At 37.5% G+C, this 27961-nt stretch overlaps 1 protein-coding gene across 1 annotated transcript in view; it reads left to right on the plus strand.

The window, feature by feature from the left end:
• The window catches only part of MCTP2 (multiple C2 and transmembrane domain containing 2), a 2216888-nt gene that overhangs the window by 1998328 nt on the left and 190599 nt on the right, over nucleotides 1-27961 (plus strand). Inside the window, exons 19-20 of the mRNA XM_044081878.1 lie at nucleotides 24507-24616; nucleotides 26689-26798. Coding sequence (XP_043937813.1) covers nucleotides 24507-24616; nucleotides 26689-26798 — 220 coding nt within the window. The remainder of the gene's footprint in view (nucleotides 1-24506; nucleotides 24617-26688; nucleotides 26799-27961) is intronic.

Here is a 27961-nt window from a genome sequence, read left to right on the forward strand (position 1 = left end):
ATGTTTCACTACCTAGTTTACTACTGTAGACTGTTTTATCTTCATTTACTTGATATCCCAAAATATTTAAACCTGTCTCAGAATGCTCCACAACACCACTATATCTTTTTCTGTTTTTATCAAATGCAAAATAATATTATCTTTGAATTTGTGAGTCCCTTATTTTCTTTGCTAGTGGCTATAAATGTAAAGCAAATGACAAATGCATAAGAGAACATCTACCTAGTTCCTCTGGGCTTTCACCCGCTTTGAGAACCCTGTTGGATTCCGTGAGAGGATCTTTTGTTTCCTGTGCTTCTTTTGCACTCTTAAATAATAATTAGCTAAATATTAAATGTGAACTTAAATAGAATCTACTAAAAAAGTTATGTGACTGGTTTTGATTATATTTTTTGAACTAGTGGTGATTATGGGAGGGCTGGGGTGGGAGATGTGTGATCAAGTTAAATAATTTTCTTTTTCTCTCCGTCCTGCTTTATCACCCTCTGTGAACATGGGAAAAACAACCAAGTTTTTATCCTGTCAGCTAGTTTAAACCTGTCTCTGCTATTTTTGCAAGAGTGTGGTGGTTATAAGGTTCCACTTGATAACATCAGAAGTCAGCGGGAACATGTTTGTTCATAGGTTTATATGTAATTACTCGGCATGCAGTTCAGGAGGCCATTAACTGACCTGCTTAGAGTCGTATAGTATGCAAAAAGTGGCTGAAGAAATCAAACCCTGGACTACAGGAAGAAGCTCATAGTCTAAATCGTCTGTGTTTGCCACATTAGCTATGGTTGATTTGAAAGGCTGCAGTCCTTTTAAGTGTGTGTGTGTGTGTGTGTGTGTGTGTGTGTGTGTGTGTATACAGTGGATATAAAAAGTGTACACACTCCTGTTAAAATGCCAGGTTTTTGTGATATAAAAAAAATGAGACCACAATAAATTATTTCAAAACTTTTCCCACCTTTAATGTGGCCTATAACCTGTACAATTCAATTGAAAAACAAACAAATCTGTTAGGGGAAGAAATATAAAAAATAAAAAAAACGTACAATAAGTTGCTTGCATAAGGGTACACTCCCTTAAATTTTAAGTACCTTTTGATTTAATTACAGCATTCAGTCTTCTTGGGTAAGAGTCTGTCAGCATGGCACCTCTTGACTTGGCAATATTTGCCCACTCTTCCTTGCAAAAGAGATCCAAATCTGTCAGATTGTGAGGGCATGTCTTGTGCACAGCCCTCTTCAGGTCACCCCACAGATTTTCTATTGGCTTTAGGTCTGGGCTCTGGTTGGCCCATTCCAAAACTTAAATTTTCTTCTAGTGAAGCCATTCTTTTGTTGATTCAGATGTATGTCTGAGGTCATTGTTGTGTTGAAAGGTGAAATTTCTCTTCATCTTCAGCTTTCTAGCAGATGCCTGAAGGTTTTGGGCCAAAAGTGACTGGTATTTGGAAGTGTTCATAATTCCCACCACTTTGACTAAAACCCCAGTTCCAGCTGAAGAAATGCAACCCTAAAGCATGATACTGCCACCAACATGCTTCGCCATGCAGATGGTGTTCTTTTGGTGATGTGAAATTGTTTTTGTGTCAAACGTACCTTTTGGAATTGTGCCCAAAACGTTCCACCTTGGTCTCATCAGACCATAACATATTTTCCCACATGCTTTTGGAAGACTTGATGTATTGTTTTGCAAATTTTAGCCAGGCCTGGATGGTTTTCTGTGTAAGAAAAGGCTTCCATCTTGTAACCCTACCCCATAGTCCAGACATATGGAGAATACGTGAGATTGTTGTCTTATACATTACACAACCAGTACTTGCCAGAAATTCCTGGAGCTCCTTCAGTGTTGCTGTATGTCTCTCGACAGCCTCCCTGACCAGTTTTCATCTTGTCTTTTCATCAATTTTGGAGGGACGTCCAGTTCTTTGCAACGTCACTGTTATCCCATATTTTCTCCACTTTTTGATAACTGTCCTCACTGTATTCTATGGTATATCCAATGCTATGGAAATTTTTTTGTACCCTTCTCCTGAATGATACCTTTCAACAATGAGATCCCTTTGATGCTTTGTAATCTCTCTGCAAACCATGGCTTTTGCTGTAGCAGGCAACTGAGTAAATGTCAGAAAAATCCTACTAGGACAGCTGAACTTTATTTGGGGTTAATCAAAGTCTCTTTAGTTGATGGCAGGTGTGTACCCAAGAAGACTGAATGTTGTAATTAAATCAAAAGGTGCTTCAACAAAATATTAGTTTAAGGATGTGCACACTTGTGTAACCAGCTTATTGCACGTTTTTTATTTTTTATATTTTTTCCCCTAACACATTTGTTTGTTTTTCAATTGAATTGTACAGGTTATAGGTCACATTAAAGGTGGGAAAAGTTTTGAAATTATTTATTGTAGTCTCATTTTTTTATATCACAAAACCTGGCATTTTAACTGGGGTGTGTACACTTTTTATATTCACTGTACATATAAATATATGGGTCTACTTCAAAGGATTGAAGTTTCAGAACTTTAAACATCATATGGTTGACAATAATATGATCAAATGAGATAAAACTATCCACATAAGTACCTAGGTCTCTTATGACTGTATCTGTCTAAATAGGAGTCCCATTTATAACATATGAGATGGAAACATCCTTTCTGCCAAACACTACTATGCTGCACTTTTTTCCCTTTAGTTTGAGACCATTTTTCATGCACCATCTATGTGCATTTTCCAGCTCTTGCTTGGAGCTGTTTTATAGCAGTCGATGAGCGTATAACAATGCCCACTTTGCAGTCATCAGCAAACTTGGTCAACCACATTAATAGAATATTGGCTTGGATATTTCCAAAATAAATGTCATACAAGTGTGGTACCCCACTAGTTACAAATTAACATTCAGAGAGAGAACCAACAGATTTCATAACTTGGGATCTGTTTGATATCCAATTTGCAATCCAGTGAACAATGTGGGGGTTTATATTAAGCCTGTCTAATTTTTCCATAATACCACCATTGGGGATAATGGTAGAAACAGCCTTGGCCAGGCCAAAATAACCATTGTGCACAGAATGACTATTGGTGACAATTCCTTTAACCAACTTCCTCAGTTCAAGACACAGGACCTGCCCTAATAACCATTGTGCACAGAATGACTCCTGGTGACAATTCCTCTAACTAGCTTCCTCAGTTCAAGACACAGGACCTGCCCTTCACAGCGCCAAAATGATTTAGTTCTATATCAGTTAAGTTGCCTGTGCATAAATCAGTTATGCTGTGATATGTTCTATGGCTTTTCATATAAGGGTGGTGAGGCTTATGGGTCTGCAAATACCTGGGTCTGTAGAGAGGGCCACCCTTGTGGCAGTTTTTCAGGCATCAGGAATAAATCCTGAAGACAGGCTGATGTTGGAACAGTTTCAATAGAGACTCAGATAGTGAACACTTGGTACTGATGGGAATGCAGTCTAATATGTTGTCTGGTCCCACGGAAGTGTTATTTGTACCCTTTGGCAGGGATTCTAAGACTCGGTGATAGTGAGATCAGTGATGTGAGTAGTAGGGGTACAGTTAAAACGAAATCTGCCTACTAATATATCAGCTAGATGGTTGTGGTCAGAATGTAAAAATAAAAATACAGTGTGGTGACTCCTGGCTCAGTGCAGTATTGGACATTATTCTTTAAAGTACTTGATTATCCTCACTCATATCGGAACTCCAGTTTCCCAACATATCTTATTGCAGAAGCAAATTAATTTTGGTTAAGCTGAAATACTGGGTTCTAGTATTTAAATTTTCCATATCTTGCATAGGTGGACTACCAGAAGATCTTTAAGATTTCTGCATCAGTATTTCTACACATAATATACAGAACCTAAAGGACAGAATAAAAGTAAATCATGAACCAATTAAAGTTTTTTGAAGGGAATATTGGATAAAGATAAATGCCATAACTTCTGAGTGCCTTGTGATTTTATTAGTTCATGCCTCTTCTTTCTGAGAGGCATCATTAACTAACAGCTGTAAGTTCTCAGATGCTTGAATGAGGGAGGGGTGTTTATGGCCTGTATTCCTCATGTGATTGATGGCCATATGAGGTGTAGTTTAAGTTAGTGACATATAAGCTATAAGTGGAATGCTTTTCCTACAGCTTTTCAAGTATAAGACATTTGTGTGATCTTAGACAGTAAAACAACACAAGGGAAATAATAGTGTGAACTACAACTAATCTTGAAAACAAGTGCTCTATAACTGAAATGAATTAATGGACAACAAAATCACTGGTTTTGCACTTTTGTTCTTTAATAAATACAGTAACTTTGTCGGAACCATTTGACTTGAATCAGGGTGGCATGTATAACTAAACTGTCACATGACCGAATTGTTCACTAACACCACTCATAACACGTAAAAATAAAAAATATTTATGTACATTCATTTAGAAAATTATTTAATTTAAAAATATGTGAATAATTCTAATACATGATTGATATTATCCATGTTCAAATCTGTGACTACATGATCCAATACAGAAAATGTAAACTTCCTGAAATCAGTATACTGTTTTTATGCCAAAGCATTAGAGCAAACATTATTCACAATAGCCAATCTGTACTCATTTATTCTTTGTGAGAGCATTCTAGTGATTCAACCCACATAGAAGCTCTCACAGGAGCAACAGGTTGCTAAATAAACAACAGTGCTAGGCTTACAACTATACTTCTTTTTAAATAATATCTTTTGCCCTATGTTTATTAGCACAACACTATGGCCAGTATTGATGCATCTACAAATTCTGCAGTCTCTACAAGGATAAGTACCAAAGGGACCTTTACAGTCATGTTTGGAAACACAATTTGATTGTTCAAAATACTTTTCAAAATTTATCTTAGACACAGTGATTCTAGAATTAGCATTCTTTGAGTCTTCTTTGTTGTTTCATGCAAAAGAATGTGGTCAGTGAACATTGATGGTGAATTGCATTAGTTTGTGAGGCAACTTGGTGACTTGTCACCTTAGCTGTTAAGGCTAACCTTTAAGGGGACTTTTTGTGCTGCCATTGTTTTTGGATAGGGCTGATAAACAGAACCTGTACATATTACAAATGGTGTTACAACTGGGGTGGTGCAGACTTCTATAAGCTGAGGGATAGAAAGGAATTTTATTTTGCCTTTCTTTTTCATGTTGTTTTTTTCCTCACTGATTTATCTAATGTGCCGGCAAGTTACTGCCAACTGGCACTAGGAGGTTAGCATCATTTTAGGTGTGTTTTTCAAAGTGTCAGTGGTGCAGCAAATAATGTTGTCACCTCACAGCAAGAGGATCCCTGGTTTGATTCTTGGCTGGGGTGCCATCTGTACCAAGTCTGCATGAGCTCCCTGTGTTCGCATGGGTTTGCTACGGGTGCTCCGGTTTCCTCCCACATTCTGACATGCAGTAGGTGGATTGGACACTCTAAATTAGTATTAGGTGTGAGTGTACATGCAAGTGTATGGTGTGGAAGAACAGCCACTGCAGGACTAGCCACCCGGCGCTGTAAACCTTGGCTGTAGGTGATTGTCACTGTTGAAGTGACACCTTGACCACATATGCAAAAAATGGGAAAAAAGGGATTGTGCTTGCATGGACGGATGGATTTCATAGTGTCAAGGTAGTTTATTTGTATTTGCTTTGTTTGCTACAAGGCGATATCAACTGAATTTTTAGAGTAGAACTACAGCTGATGGAAGCATCAACAGCTTGAGCAAAATATGATATACCCACTACGAGTAGCTGTTAAAGTATAAGGCTGAAAGATTCATATTAGTTACCAGGAACATTAATGGAATATGCAGCCCAATAAAGAGCACTAGATTGTTTCAGCAACTTTAGGTAGGGCACCAGGACATAGTGGCAGTACATGAGATGTGCCATGTGTAGGTGGAAAAGGTTTAGCTGTTTAGGTCTGATTGTGGGGTATGAGGTTACTCCTCCTCTCCTAGAGGTAGGCAAAGGTAAATGTCCTTTTTGGAACAAAGGGTCTGTGGCCACTTTTGCTTTTTGCATGTATCTGCTGACTCTAAAGGGATGTCATTAGTTGTTAAAACTACTTAGATGATTCCATTCTAACAGTCAACCCTTCTTATCTTCGCCGTCATGTCCCAGTCAAACTAATTAGGAACTGTATTAGACCTTGTGGTAGAGAATATGAAAGGTGAGTTAATTTGGGTGGGATATTTAAATGCTTTAGCCCACATGATAGATTCCAGACAGAGTAGCCACATGGGATTAACCCCTTGGCATAGTCCTTTAAGTAGCAGTATGAGTGGACTGTGTTTAGTGGACTTTGTTCAACTGAGTGGCTACACCAGAGATCCCAGCATACTACCTGGTGGCATATGGAAGTAGTGCACAGCACATAGCTAATAGCTAAACAAGTATTTTGTTAATATATGGCTCAGAAATACACCTTCTGTCTCACAGCAGACCGTGTCAGTTTAGAGGAAGTGCTTTTTCCAGGCAAAAAAGGGGAGGGGGGGTCACATCACTATCCCTCAAGTATTATTTAATTGTCCTACTGTGATCTTGGGCAGGAGTAATAATAATGAAGGACTGGGACATAGTGTATACAATCATAAGTTTAATGCTAACCCTGCTTCCTGCTGTCGATGGTAGGAATGAGCTAGAAACTAAGCCACATATCTTACACATTCATAAGAGGGCTTAGGAAGTATTAAACAGCAAAGTGAGAGTAATGGCTTTACACCATAGCAGCAAAGTTACATATGTTTGCTCTTTAACATTTGACAATTTACAAGGCACAATGAAAGAAAACAGAGTCCCTTATGCTGAGGCTTGTTTAGCACTGGAAGAGAGGTTGTACAACATGGTACCATTTTTATTAATGTGGCTTAAAGCCCCTAAATAGAGGAGCGTGACTATTTTGAGAGACCTTCTATTATTGTACATTGCTCTTTACAGGATCAGATCTTTCTTTTATCAAATGTTCATAGAGACAGCCAAAATGGTTGCTTAGTATCCAGTTGTAAACTCTCTGCCAGATATTGAAGAGGGTGTAGTGATGATCAAGCAGTAGACTTATTCTGGCCTTGGATTTGGAGTCCATCTCAAAAGGGTGTAGAACCCTCACCCTTGCCTTTTTTTGAGTCAACTTCACACTGTCAGTTAAATGCAGCTGACTGGCTGACTTATAGGGTAATGTACAAGAATGTAATATACAATATAAAGGATAGCACTATTTGGAGAAACAGAGAGGTACCTGCTGTACCCTTCAGCTGACATATAAGGACATAGTATGCTGATTGGAGGAGATAATGCTGCTTCCACTGCATATTTTTACAGAGCCTTAAGAGATTTTGTCTTTTCTTAAGCAGGACTGTTTATGGTATAGGGTAGACATTTGTGGAGAAATCAGCCTTGCGACAACTGATAGGACTTTATTGCGCAAAGTGCTTCATCAGAATTTTATAGCTCAGGTTTCCTCATGGTTTTCTTGTAGAACCTTGTAGTTTGCATATCTTGCCTCATGTTGATTGGCCAAATTTTACTTTGGCTGGAGTTTTCTGAAGGGAACATTGGTTGACTGGTCCCTTATATGTTCGAAATGACCACTTCTTCCTCAGTTTTGGCAAGATGCTAAAAAAACTTTCTATAGTATGAAGGATGATCATAGGAGATTACTAGGCTATTGAACCGGAGGCCATTTTAAGCCTAGCTGTTTCATCCCAATGTAATACCATAGAAATGCTAGTCAATATCCAAGATTGCATTTAGTGATGACTGCCCATGTCCAGGAGTGCTGTGGGCTCTACCTGTGGTAAGAATTGACAGTGTCCCATCCACTTGTTCAGGTTCCTCTTGAACAGTGTCATACAGTTGCTCTATTTCACATGAATTGGTAGCCTGTTCCAAAGATGCAAGTGGTTGCTTGGAGATAAAACGGTCCCTCCAACATGTCCTATTTAAGTCACAGGCTATATTTAGGTCATGGAACAGGTAGCCCTAGTCCCGTCTGATTTATGGATATGCAGCAGATTTATTTGGTTTGGGTCTTGGATTGCTCTGTAGGCCAGGTATAAGTCTCCCCTAAGAAGTATATACGATATGGAGTATAGTGACAGGGACTTTAGTCAGTCTGTGTAAGGCACGTGCTGGAGCCCCTTGATCTTCTTTGTTAGAAACCTCTGAAGTCTCTCTAATTGCTGCAGGTGCTTAGTACGGTACATGCTAAACAGGGCATTATACAAAATTATGGGCCAGATAAGTGCAGAGTATAGAGGGAATTATAACTTCTTTTGTTCTTGAGGCAACACCTTTACTAAACAAGTGTGCTACGTAAAAGGCATTCCTTACTACAGTAGTAGACACATGGTGGTCAAAGTTAAGGTCGCAGTCAACTTGTGATCCCAGGTCCATTACCACTTCATGGGTACTTAGGGTATTGTTGTTGATTTGATAGTGTGAAGGGACATTGTTCATGCTGAAGGGAATGATGATGCATTTCTGTGCATTCAGTTTGAGACTGTGACTAATTCACCAGTCATTGGTCTGTCTGAGACCCTCCTGGAGTGTACATTTGGGGATTAAATGATTGCAGCCAGTTTGCATTCATCTGCAAACCTGGTCAACCACAACCCCTTAGTTTTGACTTGAACTTCTGAGAAGTATATACCAAACAGTAGGGGGCCCAGCACTGACCCCTGTGGCACCCTAGTGGTAATAGGTCTTCTGGTTGATGTGGAATCATCCACTTTGATAGTGTGTATCCGGTTTGTGAGCCAGTTGGCAACCCATCTTATAACTAAGGGGTTTACATTCAGTTTGCTAAGTTTATCAGTAATGCCTGAATGTGGGATTATGTCGAAAGACTTTGCCAGGTCGAGGTATGTTGTGTGCACAGGTTTGCCCTCATCAGTGGCATTGGTCACATTTTCAAAGGAATCCACCAGATTTAACAGGCAGGATCTTGTCTTCACGAAGCCAAACTAGGTACGATCCAGGGTTTGGAGGTGATCTATGTCTTTTTTTATGAGGTCCATAATGATATGTTCCATGGCCTTGCAGATGAGACTGGTCAGGCTTATTGGTCTGTAATTCCCAGAGTCTGTTACTAGGCCACCTTTGTGGAGCGGAATAACTGTTGTTGTTCTCCATTCTACAGGAACCAAGCCTGTGGTTAGACTATGATTGAAAAGGGTACTTACTGGTGATGCTAGTTCATGTTCTAGCCTGTTTAGAAGACAGCCCAGGATGTCATCTGGTCCCATAGAGGCTGTGTTGTTTGCTTTGGACTAGGCTTTGAGGACCTCCTGTTCAGATATGTAGGGTGGGTAGGGTGGGGGAGGTTTAGGGGAAGGTTTATTGTAAGTTAGAAGAGGATAAGGAGGTTAAATTTTCACCAAACCTATCCGCTAGTAGGTTTGCTATCTCTGTGGGATCAGTGTGTGTGAGACCATTGGCCACTGGTTCTGCACATGCTTGGGTCCTACTCTTTAGGTTGCATATGTAGCTGTAAAAGGTGTTATGGTTATCCTTGGCTGTACTTGCTAAGTTTCTGTCAAAGGAACCCTTGGAGGATTTAACAAGTTGTCTTATTTGCCTGTTGAGGCTGAGGAGGGTGCTTTTCCATTGTTGGGGGCCATACATATGTTTTCTTGGACATCAGCTTTTTTTGTAATGTTTGCTGATGCTGGATCTCCACCATGGCAACTTGTTTTTACTTGGGGCTCTGGCTTTGATTCTTTCTGGTATGGCCAAGTTTATGCACTTATGCTGGAGATTGTATAGAGCTTTCCTTGAAGTACTTTGTACTTTGAGTATGAACTTTAACATAATGTTGATGTACAGCTGTATGGTGTTCACTTTTCTGACTCAGTACCCATGTCACAGGTCTCTTTTTCTGGAGTTTATAACCGTTACATTGTTATCAAAGGTGATAACATTGAGATAAGAGCTAGTATAAAGTATCCTACTCTGAAATTATTTACTAGATTCTGTAAGACCATATCAGTCTCTGTGGTATGACATTGCAAAATGGCACTGTGTGAATTTGGTATGGAGAACACTTAATGGGTAAGAACTTGGGATATGAAATGCAATATAGAAAAAAAGATGATTTTGTCATGTTTACTTAAATTCCATGAAACACACTTCAGTGAAATCCAACTTGACAGTCCTTGTCTTTTGAAGTAGTACTGCAACAAGTGTAGTATAGTTTAAATCAAAATGTATCAAAAGATATATCCGGTGAACGTTACAATGTAATATGACAAATATGGTTTATATTTTTTCTTGGGAGTAAGGCCCATGATCCTCCTGATATTAACTATATGGGCTGTAAAATTATACAACTCATTCTAGAATAAGTGCAGCATTAGAATTGGAATATTTTCATTTATGGGTTTAGAAATGCATTTTGATGTAATTTTTCTTTTTCTCCATTCATCAGATATTTTCCTGTACTTAATCCCACTGTTGTGGATCTACTTCACATAAGTATTTTAACTCATTCAGATGACTGAACCACTTCCCAGAAAGGTACTTAGGAATTTGCTGTCCAGAATACTGGGTGGCTAAAGAATGTCAAAGTGTGAAGCAGTTATTACTTGAATGCAAACTTTTCAGTTTCAGTTCAACTTTATTATAGGGCTTGTGATCTAGCCCCATACAAATAAAATCTGTAACAACAAGCTGCCAAACAGTGTATAAAAACAGACATTCAGACAGTAAATATCCTGTAAATAAACTCTTTATTAAATGTTGTAGTGTCTCTTTAATCGTATTATGTTAAAATAATAAAAAGTGAATCTTGAGACCTTTTGATACATGACAGAGTATGGAACTACCTTATCCACTGCACAGGGCTGTTTGAGAGTCTTGGAGCTTTGTGGCAAGAAGACTGTCAAGGGAAAAGTCAGCATCTAACTGTCTAGAGGCTCCTTTTAGTCAAGATTCATCGATACCAATAAAGAATGCTAGAAGTCCTGGGTTTGTGTCCCAAATAAGAGCTGGTATTTCCTTTCCCATTTACAAGATTTCAAACCAGTACTCAGTCAGATGGCTTTCTCTGCATCATGTAATTTTCTTTCTTCATTGGGTGAATGATGGTGAGTCAGGATACTAATGTATGGGATTTGATCATTTACACAGTAAACTAGATGAAAATGATGAAGAACAAACTTCGGCTTTCAAAATTTGAATAATATTCATCACATTACTTCATTCATTACCCATTTTGCCAGCAAAGCATAATATGCTTATTTTTACTCACTATGAGAGAGTGGAGATGAGAAAAAGACTACTGAGCTGTTGGGATCACTCCCTGTCATAAATTCAATAATTTTTTAATTTGTGATATTATTTGTTGTGACATATTACAGAAGATTATTTAAAATCAGTGCCTACAGTATACCTTTATTCATGTGTATTATTTTTCCTTCAGACTGCCATCTTGTATATTAGAGTCTTTTTTTCCAGCAGTATGCAAGGCTCTTTATTTTTGCATATTGATTTGTTGTCTCACTTATTGCCATTTTCTGCAGTCCTTCACTGCTTTTGCAAAGCCAAATATATTGTAGTGGCTACATACAGGATTACTGTACATCTGCCACCTGACTAAAAAGAAGAACTCAAATTTATAAACTGCCGTTATATTTATTAGCTTATTTTGTATTTTAGGCTCCATCTGCTATTTTATTTTATTTACGCGTAGGTAAGCTGAAGTATTGTATGCCCTTTTTAATCACAGCTCAGTTACTTAGGTAAAACCGAAGCATGCAAATTAAGGATTACAAGTAAATGATTGATATCAACAAAATCAGGAATTTGAATTAGGTAAAGCTTATTATTATATCAAATACATTCCCTTCGTATGATTTAGAATTGATCAGTTTCCATCCTGATATTGTCTTGACTTTAGATCCTTGGTGCTAAACCTGCATATTACTACTGTTCTGTCAAATCTGTGAATCTCATATTTCTAATAAATGATTGTAAGGCTGGCAGTGGTGTGCTTAATTCAATAACTATGTTGCAGATTTTAGGGCCTAGTGAGGAAGTGGTGTGGAATGTTTTTGCTTACTTATATATTTTTTTACACATCAAACTCAACGGAAGGTATAGAAAGGGCTTAGAAAGGAAGTAGGAGGAATAGTGGCTCCAATCAGACTTTATAAACAGGCATAATGAATTATTTAACAGAAAATAGTCTACAGAAGTACACATGCAACATGAAACATCCAGCTGTTGCAGGTAGCAAAACTGGTACAGTACAGTAACACAAACTCTGAAATAATGACAATGTAAAATAAATAAGTTTGTTTATATTCTTGCAATTGTAGGAAATGCATCTTTCTTTGCATGATAAAGAGATCATTCTAAAATAGTAACATTTATGTAAAGCTTCTATTCTGTCATCTATGGTGGGCCAGCAGTCCTCCATATCTTATATAATACACTTTCTGGCTGTGGATAATATCCTCCAAAACAAATCAGTTGTGACATTGGCATGTTGCAGTTATCTTCTACTCCCACACCTGTGAGGTGAATAATGCTCGACACTTTGCAAAAATAAAAGGTAATCCCTGGCCATACCCTTTGGGGAACTTTTAGCAGCACTGAGTAACCCAAATAAAATGATGATCGGAGATCTGTGTTAAGAAAGAATAAGTGGAACCTCCTCCATTTAAATAAACTTGGTAATGAAGAGTTAGAAGATACTGATAGAGTATATTATAAACTAAGTCTTAAACTGTTGGTGAAAAATCCCTTCCCTGTGTGCTTCAAACACTTGCCAAAATTACTTGCTCATGAAAGTTGGAAGTATCTCTTAGATTTCAGTAAAACCTAGAAACTGATGACATACTCCAGTCAGTGACCACCAACTGCTAACCCAGCATATGACCTGCTGGGATAGAGGGCCGACTCTCTTCTGTTGTCTTAAATAAAAGGGCCACAATAATAAATAAAAGGATATTGATAAATGCTGCGGTACATTATCCAGTCATCCTTTCTAATGCCAAATATAGCCCTTTCATCATTGAAAGCAATCACAAACTCACCCTTCATCACCTGTACCACGTAATACAGCTCTTTACCTGTTCTAATTTGTTCCCAATCTTCCCTTTCTTCATTGGAAAACAACTCTCCAGTGACACTCCAGAGCCAAAATAGCTGCCTTCAAGAAAGACTTATGGAAAAACATCTGTAATTCCTTTAAGACTAATGTAATTGTAAGGTGTTTCTCTACCACCCATGGGTTGAGAGTCATGATGTTGTAACCATTTGATTGTAGATTCTTATTAAATGCTTCTGGGCTGCACTCACTGTATCCCAGTACTACTCCAATGCCATTTAATTTACAAGGCAATTTACATTAATTTGATATCTGTAATGCTAGTATCGACAACTTAAAGGGTAATCCAAAAAGAGATGGGTGAAGGAATTAACTACACTCTCCCCCACTTCTGTTTAGACTTTGCAGTGTTATGTGTATTAACCCTTGGACAGACTTAGTCTCACAAAAATCTAGACAATTCCTGACACCATCTGTAGTCAGATAGTTAGGGGTTGTAATGTAGTTGCCATTAATGGGCAGAGTGACGTAAACATTAGCACCATATCAACCACTGATAGCCTGTCATTTATCACCTGTCTTTTCTTTATTCAGTTGCCAGGATGGTGCACTGTCAACTATCCCAAATCACTGTGACAGCTGTTACCTACTTTGGACTATATTTGAACATAAGACCACTCCTAAATATCTAATACCTGTGACTACATTGATATTTAGGCTGCGTGAGGCACCTACAGTAAATTACCCCTATCTTAGTCATGTGCATTTTAGAATCCTCAAATTTCCCAAACCTTGTAGCAGCCTCCTTATCTCTCCAAGTCTGCCAACTGTAGGATGGGGTTAAGGAACCATGATATCTGCAAACATGTATTGCAGAAAGTTTAACTAGGACTCTAGGTTGCTTCCATTTGAATAACATTTAATGTTTTCAATTCGCCAGTACCACTTTGGCCAGAATTAAAAATTGTGTGGGGATGATAAGGACCCATGTTAAATTCCACAGGTTAAAGGAATTGTCTCATATACTCATCTGACTAATTGTAACCCAACAAAATTTATTATGTATAGTATTTAGCCCCTGTGTCAGAATGGAAACCCCAACTCCTCTAGAAGGCTAAAGAGGTAGAGCTATGATATCCTGCCAAATGGGTCTTTTCTGCATCAACTTAACAGACTAATAGTGGGATTCACCTCTGTTTGGTTGCTTCTGTATACTGTACACTTTTCAGACACAGTCTGTAGGCTGCCTGTTTGAAGTAAAGCCAAATTTATCTGGATTAAGCAACTCTGTCACCAAAGATTTATAATGACATAATTTGTAGTCTGTAGTTAATATAAAAATGGGCGAAAGAGATGAATTTGAGGTATTCCTTTCTGGCTTCAGCAGCATAAAATGGAAAACTTGGCAATGCTGAAGAAGGGAGCAACTTAGAAATCTCTGGGGCAACAGCATCCAAGCTTTAAGGCTTAAAAACACATTTATTTCCCATGTGTGCCACTTGGATACAACAGCACCTTTTGTTTTCATTAGGATAGTTGAGGCAGGCAAGCCACCGACTACACTGGCCTTCATTGTGGCATGTTTTAATGGGCAGTAACCTGGCTAACATTGCACAGGTTTTGAAATAATTGAGTTATTGGAGAAATAATCTCTATGGATTTTCTTCAAACACTCAACTTCCAGTAGAAGCCTACTGCACTTTTCCCACCTCATCAATAATTTAGCCACTGTGGTATGGCAGCATATAATATCTCATGCAGTTTCTGAGCAGCCAGCCTACTATTGATTTCCAGGAGTTGCTGGGCATGCTGCTTTAAAGAAAACATAAGGGGTTTAACATTGGGACCACTTCTCACATCTGGTGTAGGGAGTTGTGCCATAATATCATAGATCACCTTCTAATAAGTGTCCCATTTGTTCCTTCTTCCAGAAGTATAGCCTTACACTCTCACATTCAGACAATGTAAACAAGGTCAACTAATTGCAGGTGTCACATGCGTAGTTGCTCATGCTATTAAAAAATTAAAAGGAAAAAAAAACTGACTGCATTTGTTATGCAGTCCAATCCATAGGGCAGTTGAGGGGGGGTGGGCAAAGCCTGTACTCCTAATCCAATGCCACCAACAAAACTATGACCACCCCAGCTCGCCATGACCAGAGAGTAACTTGACATTTACCCTTGGATAGGAACACAAGCCTGTATCCATGTATACTTGACCAATCCAAGATCAAATGTGGTTACAATCATAACTATCGCTGTGTCTGGAAAGCTCTCTTTGACCACTCCCATTCTTCCCATGACATTAATTCTCTGGACAATAGGATCAACCATTTTGACATTGATTTATTTTCATCTATTGTTTGGGACACCATCTTAAAGTCAGTTACCCATACCATCTTTCCATTTAAATTGTCTACTAGAAATTACTTTGTATTCTTTGTGAAAAAATGCAGCATTCTGGCATTTGGTGACCCTTCCTGCCAACAAGCAGCATTGTACAATATTGATGAGCAGCAGCTAAACGTTAATGAAGTGATAAAATACTTTGGAGTTCTTATAGATGATGGCTTTTCATTTGACACCTGCATACCTATTACCATCATCAGAGCATACAGAGGCTATCTGATCCTCTTTGGGGTTGAGATCTTTTTCAGAGAGGTAACTGATCCCCTGTACACAACTCTTATCAGACTTGTTATAGAGTACTGTAACTGGTTCTGTAACTTGCTTACATGTCAGCTGGTACAACTCTAGAGTATATTAAGTCTTTTCGCAAAGAGAGCAAGTCTCTCTATTTTCCTATTGTTTTCCATATGACATTGCAGTCTTAGGGGAGACCTGCATCTGACAAATATAGCATTAAATGTCTCCTTACTGTTTGAAATCATTTGCTTAGAATATCACTCCCACTGATCTGAATGCAAGAAGACATCCTCAGTTAAAATTAAAATAAGTATTACCATCAAATGTGGCAATTTATCTCAAAAGTGCCCACACTTATGGAATAAACTCCTCTTCTCAATTTAACTTGGCCCATAAACTCATATATTCAAGAAGAAACTAGAGATATGAGTACCTGCATTCAATAGTAGAATGAGGACATTAAGCTCTCTGGTTAGAAGACTATGTGCTTGTTCACCAAGTCTATGAACTTGTTACCAAATCCACTAGAGCTTTTAACCACTGAACTGGAAAACCTGTAAAATATTTAATAACATGGTTAAGGGAAATTTGCCAAAATTATATTGACTCCTGATAATAGGCATTTAGAGTCAGAAAATGAATCATTTAAAGCAGTGACCCCCCCCCCCCCACAGGTAGACTTTCCTACGACAGCTACTCCCCTTTTTTTCTTTCATTTGAAAAGGATGAGTAACTGTTATCCATGTATATAGACATCTTTACATGCCGAACGTCATGGAGGTGTGTTTGTTTCAGAAAGTACCTTAACTTTTGTTCTTGACACCATGCAGTAACTTGGCATGCTTTGCCAGACTGCAAGTTCCACTAAGAGTCCAAAAGCTAAAAAAAAGTGTTTGACCTAGATATGCCCTAAAAAGCTTAAGCATTATACAAAGTAAGCTCATGCCTAACAAAATGAACAACCCATCCACTCCAACAACGAGCAAGCTTTCAAACTATATACAGATTATCAGCCTCCTAGGATTTATGGCAAGACAATGTTGACATGCAAGATACTTCAGTGTGCATAAGAGAAAGGAGGAAATAAAAGAAGAGAAAACAACTACCCCCCTACAGATCATCATTATCTCTATCACTGCTGTACCCTTTCTGATTTTATAGTGTAAACTGCATAAAGTGACTGTCCTTCACTGCTGTTGCTAGTAATGTAGTCTGCCACCACCGTGACTGTCATGAGGAAAAAAAAAGGGGGGGGTTCTTTTTAACAACTGCCCACAGTAACTTCCCCTTAGGATTAACTCCAAATCTGTGATTTTTGGTAAACATTTTATAAAACATCCCCTATAGAAAACCTTTGAAATAGTAAACTTGTGAGCAATTCACTTCAGGACACAAGCAAACAGAAATAGGGCTTTCCTGTAAACTCTCTCCATGATCTTAATCTGCAGGCTGTCAGCAAGTGATCAGTGCTCACACAAGTGATCAGCTGCCTCCTTTTGATTAAAAAAATATAAAAGATGTTAATATAGATCACAGTCTACCCACACTGCTGTGCTGTACATGCTTCTGCATAACAGGTGCACATAGTTTAGCTACCCATGCACCTACTGTGAAGTGCCATCAGCCCAGAAGCAGAAAGGATAACACGATATCCACTTGACAACATTTTAACAAGAGGAAGTGAAATACTTTTGCTACCTTAACAAACACTTTGTCTGAAACGCTGTCTGTATGTGCTACAGTACAATAAAACATTACTAAATCTTTAAGCTTTCCTCATATTATTAAAGCAATTTGTACATGTGCAGTTTTTCTAAACATCTAATATTCATTTGTATTTTGTAGTACGGTGTGTGTGTGTGTGTGTGTGTGTGTGTGTGTGTGTGTGTGTGTATATATATATATATATATATATGTACACACACATATAGATGCAGTTGCTTTTGTCACATGTTTGCTTTGTAAAGACGGGAAGATGGGAATTTGATGCTCTTTGAGCTCATTCCCATTTTGAGGTCTATTTACTGTCTGGTTTACATTGTGTGGGATCATCAAACAGTAGGGAAAGGAAGTCTCTCTTTTTCCCCTACTGTTGTGCGATCTTGGAGTTGGTATATTTAACGTAACGGGGGTATGAGTGAGACAGACCAGTACATAAGGTTTGCAGGGGGGGCAAGCTTCTTTTTTCCTATAGTCTTTGTTTTTTCAAAATGACTAAGAGCAAACTGGATACCATGTAAATATCTGCATAAATCTTTTTGAACTATTTACATTTATTATATCTATAGTGTTTCATTTTTTTCTGTCTTAAATACATAGTGTTTTTGTGGGCTTTACATTGACTGTATCCCTTCTAATTGTTGTATGATTATATGACATACTGGCTAGAGATTTTCTAATTGTGAATTATTTGGTACTAGAGCTTTTCTCACACTGCTGAAAAGGTGGCATTTTTAGCTCTGTCATCATATCCAGGTTAACAAACAAAATAAATAAAATTGAGCTAGAAAAAAATCCTTATTAATGAAATATATCCACGTGCAGCATAACAGTTAGCGAGACTCAATTTTTTTAGTTTTAATCATTTAAACACACAAAAAAGACCACTTTTCTGCCTTATCAAATTACTTAAAAATGCTAATTCCCCCACCCGCATCCATCCTTTATCCAAAGGGCCCCTGTTTGCATAACATCAAATTCTTAATGTATTAAACTTGCTTTACTCACAGCAGTGCCAATTATATTTTCCAACAGGAAAGGGTAGGAAGGCAATGAGTAAGATGCCTGCATAGCATGTTTGATAAAGTCCAGGGACCCAGCCTGCATCCAGACTGGTTAAACTCAGATGATTCTCTTTCAATTTATCTAATTTCCATTTTACATTCCTCTATCCTCACCCTACTTGTCTGAAACAATGTTTTACCCCTTTCAAATTAGAGGCAGGCAGTAACTATTGAATATTTAGTACAGAAGTTTTGACTTGAGAAAGTTAAGTTCCACTGCTTCCTGAATGTCTTGATGTAGTTTCTTCAGTGAGAACTTTGTAGGCAGCAAAGCAAAGAGAAAAATTCACTCACTTATATTTTAATCATTTAAGGAGGGAGGCAGCATTCTTTCCATTTCTGACTTAAAGCTGTCAAGTGGTACCTATTGAAAATGTCTGCCATTACATGCCAGCCTGCCTTTGAGCCATACTTCTCAGCAATTTATCTCTATATTAGAGAAATTCCAGTGATTTTTCTTTTTGGTGGGATGTGAGGATGTGACTGTTTGGATGCTTGGGCACCCAAGAGCATTATGCACACTTGATCCCTGGTGTGCTGGGAATTGAATGGCTCAATAGTAAATCAGAAGTAGCTGGATAAACACATCCACAACATAGCTCTCATTTCCTTCTTAAAATTTGATTATACAGAGATTATTTTTTCAAGACTAATTTTTTCCAACTCATCCAGTTGCGACAGAATGTTTTTTGTTAGATTTTTTTTCTTTAGCGTGGCTGTTTATTTTTGCGTGAAGCCATTCTAATTTTCTGTTAGTTTGCCATCTACAGTTTGCACACTCCTTTCTATGGACTTCACTTTGGTAGCTAAATCTGCCATTACCATTTTCAAATCCATAATTGCTGATTATTGAATTTTTGGGTGACAGTGTGTTTTATTTCCACCACAACTTTCAGTAAGAAAATGATGGATGATTAATTTTGCATGTAGTCAGACTATGATTGTTTCTGCAAAGTCAGTGAAATTATCTTGTAATTATCTTGTAATTCTACCATATGGCTCAGAATATTACTGGACACCAAATCCAACAGTCTTTAATCCTTTAAGTTACTTTCTGAGGATAGCTAACTTTAATAGCTTTTATTGTGTAGGCATATGCCTTTCAAAGAGCTACTACATAAACAAAAATCACAGTACTGTTGGTGAAGATGGCTTTTAATTAGGCAGCTGCAAAAGGTGAAAACTAGCATTCTGCAGACTAATACAGCCGTGGAAGTGTCTGAACTGTTCAGTTGGGGCGTTAATGGCATGTTAGACCACAATGTTCTAATGTAAGACATTAGTTTTAGACTTGTGCACAAGAAACTGCAGTGATTCAGATTTAGAAGCTTAATTTTTTTACATTATTTTTTTTTGTCTGACCACCACTAACAATTGAGCCTTTCACTAGCTTACCCCATAGACCCACTCATTCTTCTGGGGTAAAAGCCTTTTGGCTTTTTCATTCCTCTGCAAAGAGAGTCAAGTGAGACAGAAGAGTTTTTTCATCATCCACTCTGGGTACTGAGGTTTGTCGTTTTGGAGCTATGTTCCTCTCCACGTGCCTGTAGGGTTGGGTGTGCCAAAGAGCTGTTGCAACGTATTTCATTTCAGCATGGATGATGTGCCTGAATATGTGCTCCCTACGCCTTCCCTCAAGAAAATGAAGCAGACATAGCCTTGCCAATGCTCCCAACCCCATCTCATATCAGCTGTTTCCTTACCTGGGCTGCTAACAAACCTCATGGCACGTGGGTTGTAGTCACAGTTTTATTCCTCTGTCAGTGGAGCTGGCCAATGTAGTAGGTTAATCTGTTTGGAGTTTGCACCAAGTACATTAGGGAACTTATGGTGTTTGAAGTTTGTTTAGATTTTTTTTACTGGTTAAAGAAAAAGAAACAGCAGGCCTCTTCTGGTGTAGGCATAATGGTGCACTTTTCAGTTGTTTATCCTGTTTAATTAAGTAGTTGACGACACTGTAGAGTATGAATAGTAGGGTTTGTGTTCGATTAACATTCTTAGCTATACACATGGGGAAAGTCAATGCAGGGGCTAACCATATTCCAAGGTACTTAAATACTAGCACAAATTTAGTGGGATTATTATCACATCATTGTATGTAGAAACTTGCTTTATTCATGGTGAGTCCTTTTTGTGTCCCGAACAGAATAGATAGATTTGGTCTTATTGAACTTGACGTGTAGGCTCAGTTTAGGAAGCTTGTGTCAAAACTGGGCTATGTTTTGCCTTCTTAGATGTTTGGAGGACTGAATGACTGGGGGCCCAGATGACCAGGTCAACTGCATATAGTATTTTTTTGTAGTTGAGTTGTGCAGAAATCAAGAGTTAATAAAAATGTAAATAGAAGGGTTCCAAACACCAAACCTTGTGTGACCTCTGTATTGCTAGTCATAGGTTGGGATCAGGTATGTGAAATGTTCTATTTTGTAAATAGCTAATAGTCCACTGTAGTACAGATGAACCAAAGCTGCAAAAGGTTATCTCATAAATGATCATAGCAAACTGAGACATATAGTATGGTTAGTTCAGTGACCACCACACTAGTTAGTTTACCATAGTGAGTTGTTTTTATGATTCAGTTTTAAGTTTGTTTGTGTCTTCCGGCTTTTTCCGGTTAGGGGTCACCACAGCAGAACTCCGGTCCGCTAATTATTGGCAGTAGAGTTTTATGTGCTGGCTTGCCGGGCCTAACGCACAACCTTCAATGAAGGAATGCCCATTCACGCATGTCGCCACACAGAAGACGCTCTAACTGAGAATAGAACGGGCAACGTCTAACTGTGAGGCGACAATGCTATCGCAGCACCACCACCGCAGTATGATTCAGTTTTAATAAAGTGGTAATAGCGTAATCCACTTTGATGGTAACATGTTATTATCAAGCTGTTGACTCTAAAGTGAGTCTTAAGTTGATTAGCTTAGCAAGTGGTAAATTAGTGTGTTGGGTTTTTAGGGTGCAGCATTTAATTCCAGGCCCTTTTTTAACTCTTTCTTTTTTGAAAAAAAAAACAAAAACGTCCTTTCCTTTCCTTTTTTCACTTTCCTGGCTAGCAGCTCTGAGAATAGTAATAGGCAATAGCTTTGCCACACCTGCCGTTGTGTAATGAAGCTACTTGCCACTTCTTTCGGCTTTTCCCAGTTAGGGGTCTCCACAGCAGATCACCTATCCTGTCATGATTGGCAGTGGAGTTTTACGGTGTTGAGTTGCCAGCTAATAGTTGCGAATGTACTCCTGGCAGATACTCTGTTCTTCTGACCCATACTGTCTTCTCTGTAGTCCATTAAGTCACAGTAGATGGTAAAGATATTCAAGAAAATCAAAATTAGTGGTATAAGCAGAAATAGTTTCTTTGCTTTTCTTTTTAGGAGAGACTTGCAGGAAAAAAAACCTGCACAGACAATTTCAAATGAAGGAAATGAGATCAAGATGTGTTTCCTTGCTAGGTTATGAGACCACTGTGTTTCAGATGTGTGCTTAAGGGTCAGGTTCTTCCTCCTTTTTTAAGCAACATACTAACTCTGTTTTGAGTTAGTGAAATACAATGAAGCCTTTTTCATTAGTTGAATGAATTATGTTATAAATGGCTGTGACCTTTTACAGCAGTCACATTGCAGATGGGAGACAGATACTGTGTATGTTATGACACAGAATGTGAATATTCTTTTTTTTTTTATTTTTTTTCTACTTTTTTAATAACTTTGTCCAGAATGCCTCTAGTAAGATTCACTATCTAATTTCCAGTGCAGTATTGTTTCTTCACAGTTTTTCATATGGAAAGATGTTAGCACAAAGAGAGGTCACTGGAGTTGGATCTCTCTGGAAATTTTAAATAATTAATTAATAATAATGATTAGCATAATCAGTTTGCTATATATTGCTGCTGTGCTCTCTTCCAGTTATTTTAAAGTCAGATGAAAAATAAATGGAAAAGGAACTTTATAGCATAGCAAAAACAAGCCTAACCAGATTCATGACTCAGCAATACTTGAAACAGGAGTTTATCTTTTGGATGAAGTCAGTGCCTTGTTGACCATATCCAGGCATAGCAAAAGAATGATGGACAATTGTTTGCCTTGTTCCTGCTGCTAAGCACAGGTACTTCCTAACTGACACCCTAGACTTAATAATATATATTTATTTATAAAAGGAAAAAAAAAACTCCCTCTCCTGCCTTCACCACTATTCATCTCAAAACATTTATTTGTTATCTTTGCCACACTGTAAAGCTCATAGCTGGTTGCTTGATAGATTTGCTTGCATACTGTCCATACCTCTCAACCTCTTAGTACAAGAATCTGGACAAAGCCTGATAAAATGGGAGGCAAAAGCCCCCAAAATAGGGACATTTTACATATTGCTCTTATAAACTTAGAAAGTTGCTAGAGTAACAGGGTTTAACATACATTTTCTGAAGTATTTGAAGTCTAAATAATGACATACATTTGAGTTTCAATGACTTAATTCCTAAGCTCATACCAGTGATTTGCCAGAAAATCACAAATTTTATGGGTAATAGACAAAAATATGAGTCAAAAATCTGGACATTTTGTGAAAATCTGGACAGTTGAGAGGTATAATGCTGTCATTTCTTTGTCATTGCACCAATAGCCTGCTTAAACTCTGGAATAATCTGATTAATTCCAAGATATCACTTACGTTTCTTACTAGGTTTTGTGCTCCAGCCATTACGTATTCCTTTTCATCTTACTGATATGTGGTCCAGATTTTTATGTTGGTGACTTCCCATGTATCTTTTTGCAGTCAAAATAACCTTGAATATGCTGGTTTAATAAGAAGTTTTATAAATTTCATAGGCAAACTGCATTTAGCCGGGACATCATGTTGCATCCATCTTACTGGACTTTATGCATTAGCATGATTTCTGTTACTGCCATCTTGCTACTTAGTGTAGTCTGCGTGCTTTCAAATTTTGCTTAGCAGATTGGGATGCTGAATCCACAGATGTCTTTTGTGGGTTATGACCGAACAGCATGATAAAGTTAAGTGGTTTATTCAGTGCCACACAGTAAAAGGAAAAAAAAAAAAAACAGGAGAAGCTGGGGATCAAACACTGGTCTCCACTTTGCAACTATGCTTAATGTACTTTGTAGTGAACCCCCCCCCTCCATACATTATAATACATTTGCTGTTTGACACTGCAGTCTGCGTCTATTCTTTGTCTGTTTTTTATCTGTATTGTGTCTAAAGCCATTCCTTCATTGAATGCACCAAACTAGTTATGAATATAGAAGAAAAACAGCATGCATTATAATTTTCTATCTCTGAAACTCATTATACTAATCTATTTTGTAAGGCTAAAAATTAAATACATGCTTCAAATATATTAAAGCATATAGAATGTTTTGAAATCATATTTCTGAAAATATATTATTAAATGTTACTGTTGTGGTTTACTAAAGACATTTCAGAACAGTTTCCTATTGTGTAAGTATTTTTCCTCAACAGATATCACTAATTAAAAATCTTGCTCCATTTTGTATGTTCTAACCCCCCCCCCCCCAATCAACATTCTTTAAAGTTTCTGGGTTACATAAATTCAGGCTACCAACATGTATTGATGTCAAGAAGTCATAGAGTTGTATCTGCTACAACGGTGTCAATGACACATTTTAATGTTCATACTTAAACTATATACATTGAATGAGCACGCAGGTTTGCTGTCTCTCTCTCTCTCTCTCTCTCTCTCTTTTAATTTCCGAGTTACAGTGGGGTATTGTTGCTGCTTGTGGTGTGTGCATTTCTGTGTTGCTAATGCCAAATATCTGCCATGTGACATTTATCATTTTATTTTAATATAACAGTTAACAATCGTTTTTCACAATTTAATGGTGCAGGTTTTCTAACCGTGATTTGAATAAAAATTTCAGCTTCCTATTTAATCTGAGGAGTCTTAGGTCTGAGTAGCAGTTCTTCCTCAAAAGCATGAATGAAAAACTGTGGTATATTGACATATGTTACCATGTGATTCATGACATGTGAACTGTACTTGTTTTGTTTTAGGATTCTGAAAAAAGGGGGTTGAGAGGAAAGATCCAGATGGTTCAAGATACAGTTATAGCAGTTCAAAATATTCTGGATGAAATAGCAAGTTTTGGTGAAAGGATTAAAAAGTAAGTAGTCTATTAATGTTTCACTATTGAGAAGTGGAATGTTTGAGAACTAGATCATCACTTCCTTTTTTAGCAGATGTGGGCCGCCATGAGTGAGTAATAATACAAGCCAAGTGCATATTAGAGCACCAAAGGCAGGATGTTCTTGTACATGCATAAAATTACAGTGTACTATTCCATGCTTAAATACGTACCCCATATTAGTTTATTGCACTAAAAAGTAACCTGTTGATGAAGATTTTTACTAAGATGTAGTTTCCTACCCTTCATGTTAAAATTCTAAAGAGTATAGTCATGTGTTCACTTGTACCATTAGAAGGCCACATTTAGCAGATCACTTGAAGTTAAATTTTATTTATAAAAATTAAAATGTGTTTATATTCATATATTTCAGAAATTATTTCTCCTAGTGTTTTATTGAGCTGAAAATTGGAGTGTCTTTTAAAAAAATGCTGAAGAGTGCAAGTCCATTATGTAGAACTTTGCAACATTTTTCCTATGAGTTTAGTTTCCACTTCCTTTGGTTAAAATGTTGATGTGACCTTGATAGGTGCATCTTAGTTCTTTACACCACTATTTCTTATATTTCTGACAGTTCGTTCGCTTGGCTACACTTCTCTGTATAGTCCAGACAATGATCGAATATTGCAGCACTGTAATAAGATGCACATATACTGATGGAAGTTCAAATGCACATATTAAATTGTTCTATGTATTCAGCTTACAGTTAACGTGTTGGCTATAGTTAACAGATTCAATTTCTTGTTCAAGAGTCGTAACCCTGTTTCCAACTGTCGTATGGCGGACACACAGACACACAACAAAAAATGGAGGCTTTACTGAAATTTAACCTGTGTTGAAGAGCTAGTGCAAAGGGAGAGTTTTATGCTGCAAAAATAAAATGAGTGTAGGGGCACTGTCCCTTGCATGAGGGCAAAGTCTCCAGGGATCTTTAGCTGAATTTTCAATGGCATTGTCTATTCAGGTAGATGATTTTTTCAGGTATTCTGGACCCCTGTGCAAATTATGCAAATTCTGAAAACTATTAGTAAATGATTGCATCTTAAAAAATATAAAAAAGTATTGAGTTACAGTCAGTAATCAATCACAGTACTATGCTGGCATGCTTTGTGTAATTAATAACAAGACACACTCTGCCGCCTGTTAACATTTTGTTGGAATCCCTTTGGTATGTTTGTAGAATGCACTTGACCTGATGCTGGCATGAAGGCTCCATGTCTTTCTCTCCACGCATAACTTGCAGCACATAACCATAATTTACTTCTTGTGCAGTGCACTTCACTTACTGATGATATTAAACACTATGTTAAACTACTGTTTTCTATAGATATGCTGCAGATGCTGCCCTAAAGTGCATTTCAGTCCATTGTGGATTACAACTGACTGACTGAAGGTAGGGTAAAACAGTGAGACAGGAATGCATGCATAGTGGCAGAATGTTTTGCACCTTTTCAGTCTCTGCTCAGTTGCATGCTTTTTTTTTCCCATCTATGGACATGCCCTCCTGATTGTACTATAATCACAATCACAGGACATGAATGTGGCTTATTTCGGTTGTATAGTAGCAGCAGAGGATGGTGCCATAGCTAATAACACATTATTGTTAGATACAGTAAATCTTAAATCTGTTACAACTGTATATCCACAAAGGGTAGATAAGACTTTGCAAATACTTATTTGGAATAGGAAACAAACAAACACACTTGCAGACATTGCTCATTCTGCAACACATGGACCCCATATGCTGAATACACTGTTGGTTTGTGATTATTTTGACGTTATATACACATCAGCACTAAGTTCTATTCCCAATATAGTTTCTTTGCTGTTTGTAATGGTTTGTATGTCACTAAGTTGTTTTAATTCTATGATAGATACATTTGCTCTTCAGAAATAAATGTCCAACATTTGCACCATTAAAATAAATACCTAACACAGAGAAAAAACTTAGCATGAAATCTTGAAGATATGTACCTTATGAAAAATTTTATGCTAAAATGTTTAGTCCATGTTTGAGATACTGAAACTTTAAAACTTGTTTCATTTCACAGTACTTTCAATTGGACAGTTCCTTTCTTGTCGAAGCTTGCTTGTCTAATATTGGCAGCAGTTACAGTTGTATTGTATTTCATCCCACTAAGATACATCATTTTAATATGGGGTAAGTACTGCATTATTCCTTTCACTGAATGCTTCTGAAAAAGTATTTAACTATGACACTAATAAAACAGATAATTTACTATATTTGCTTTGGAATTAGATTTAGTGGTCAGAAAGATTTACTAAGAGCATCAAAAGATTTCACCATGCAAGACTTTCTAATTAAATGTGGTTGAGTGAACAGATGCTCATGGGTTTTTGTACATGCTGTTTCTGTGCTCTTTCAAAACATCTGGATTAGTTGAGGGGGTGGTCTCTCCTTCCTCAAGTTTGTTTTCAGGGAGAGAATACTGGCTTGAAGCCAGAATTCATTTAAACAATTGATACCCCCAGGTCCCATCACAGAATTTTCCCATCATTTTGCTGTACTAAATGACATTGATGAGACTGGAAAGACTGAAGTTGCATGTTCCCAATTTAAAGGCACAGCATGAGGTTAGCAGTTGGACAGAAATGCCTGTTTAATGAACAAGTAAGTGTGCTTTGTAAATATATTTGCTTAACTGTTGTGAAGCAGTATGTATAAATCAAAGCTAGTTATAAGATTCACATGCTTTCAGTTCAGTAGCCATTAGCTAAACTGACCTGATACTCCATATAATCTGTCATTTCGTGTGATATTGTGGTCTGTATATCACACTTTCTTAACTTGGTCCATAATATGATTCTTTACCATGCAATATTATGGATCATTGGTTGCACAAATTTCCTTGACTAATCTTTTTGATCTTGCATTTCCCTTACTGTTTTAATCTACATGCTGGAGATTATACTGTACCTTTGGGCTTTAACAAGGTTGCTGAGAGTGGCTGCATCACCTTGCCTCACTTCTTGATTGCTTCACATGGAGACCATATGCATTTTGAAAGTTTAATTCCAATTTTTAGCATCTCCCTACACGTGTTGAAGTTGAGCTTTTCATTATTATAGGTTTCCATACCATTTTTTTGTTTAGTAATCTTTAATCTTCATTTTTACTTTTTTGTTAACCAGATAAACCTACTGGCTACAACTTCCTTTTCAAAGGTGCAGCCTTGGAATTATCGGCTTACGTAGTAAGTTGGTGATGAATGAGGAAATCAAGTCTAAGCCTTTTCTGCTTTTCCCATACATACATAAGCATGTTAATTTTGTCTTAAAAAATGTTACCTTTGATTACCAAAA

Source organism: Protopterus annectens, chromosome 8.part1, assembly GCF_019279795.1.
Source record: "Protopterus annectens isolate FY-2018-M chromosome 8.part1, PAN1.0, whole genome shotgun sequence".
Taxonomy (NCBI): domain Eukaryota; kingdom Metazoa; phylum Chordata; order Ceratodontiformes; family Protopteridae; genus Protopterus; species Protopterus annectens.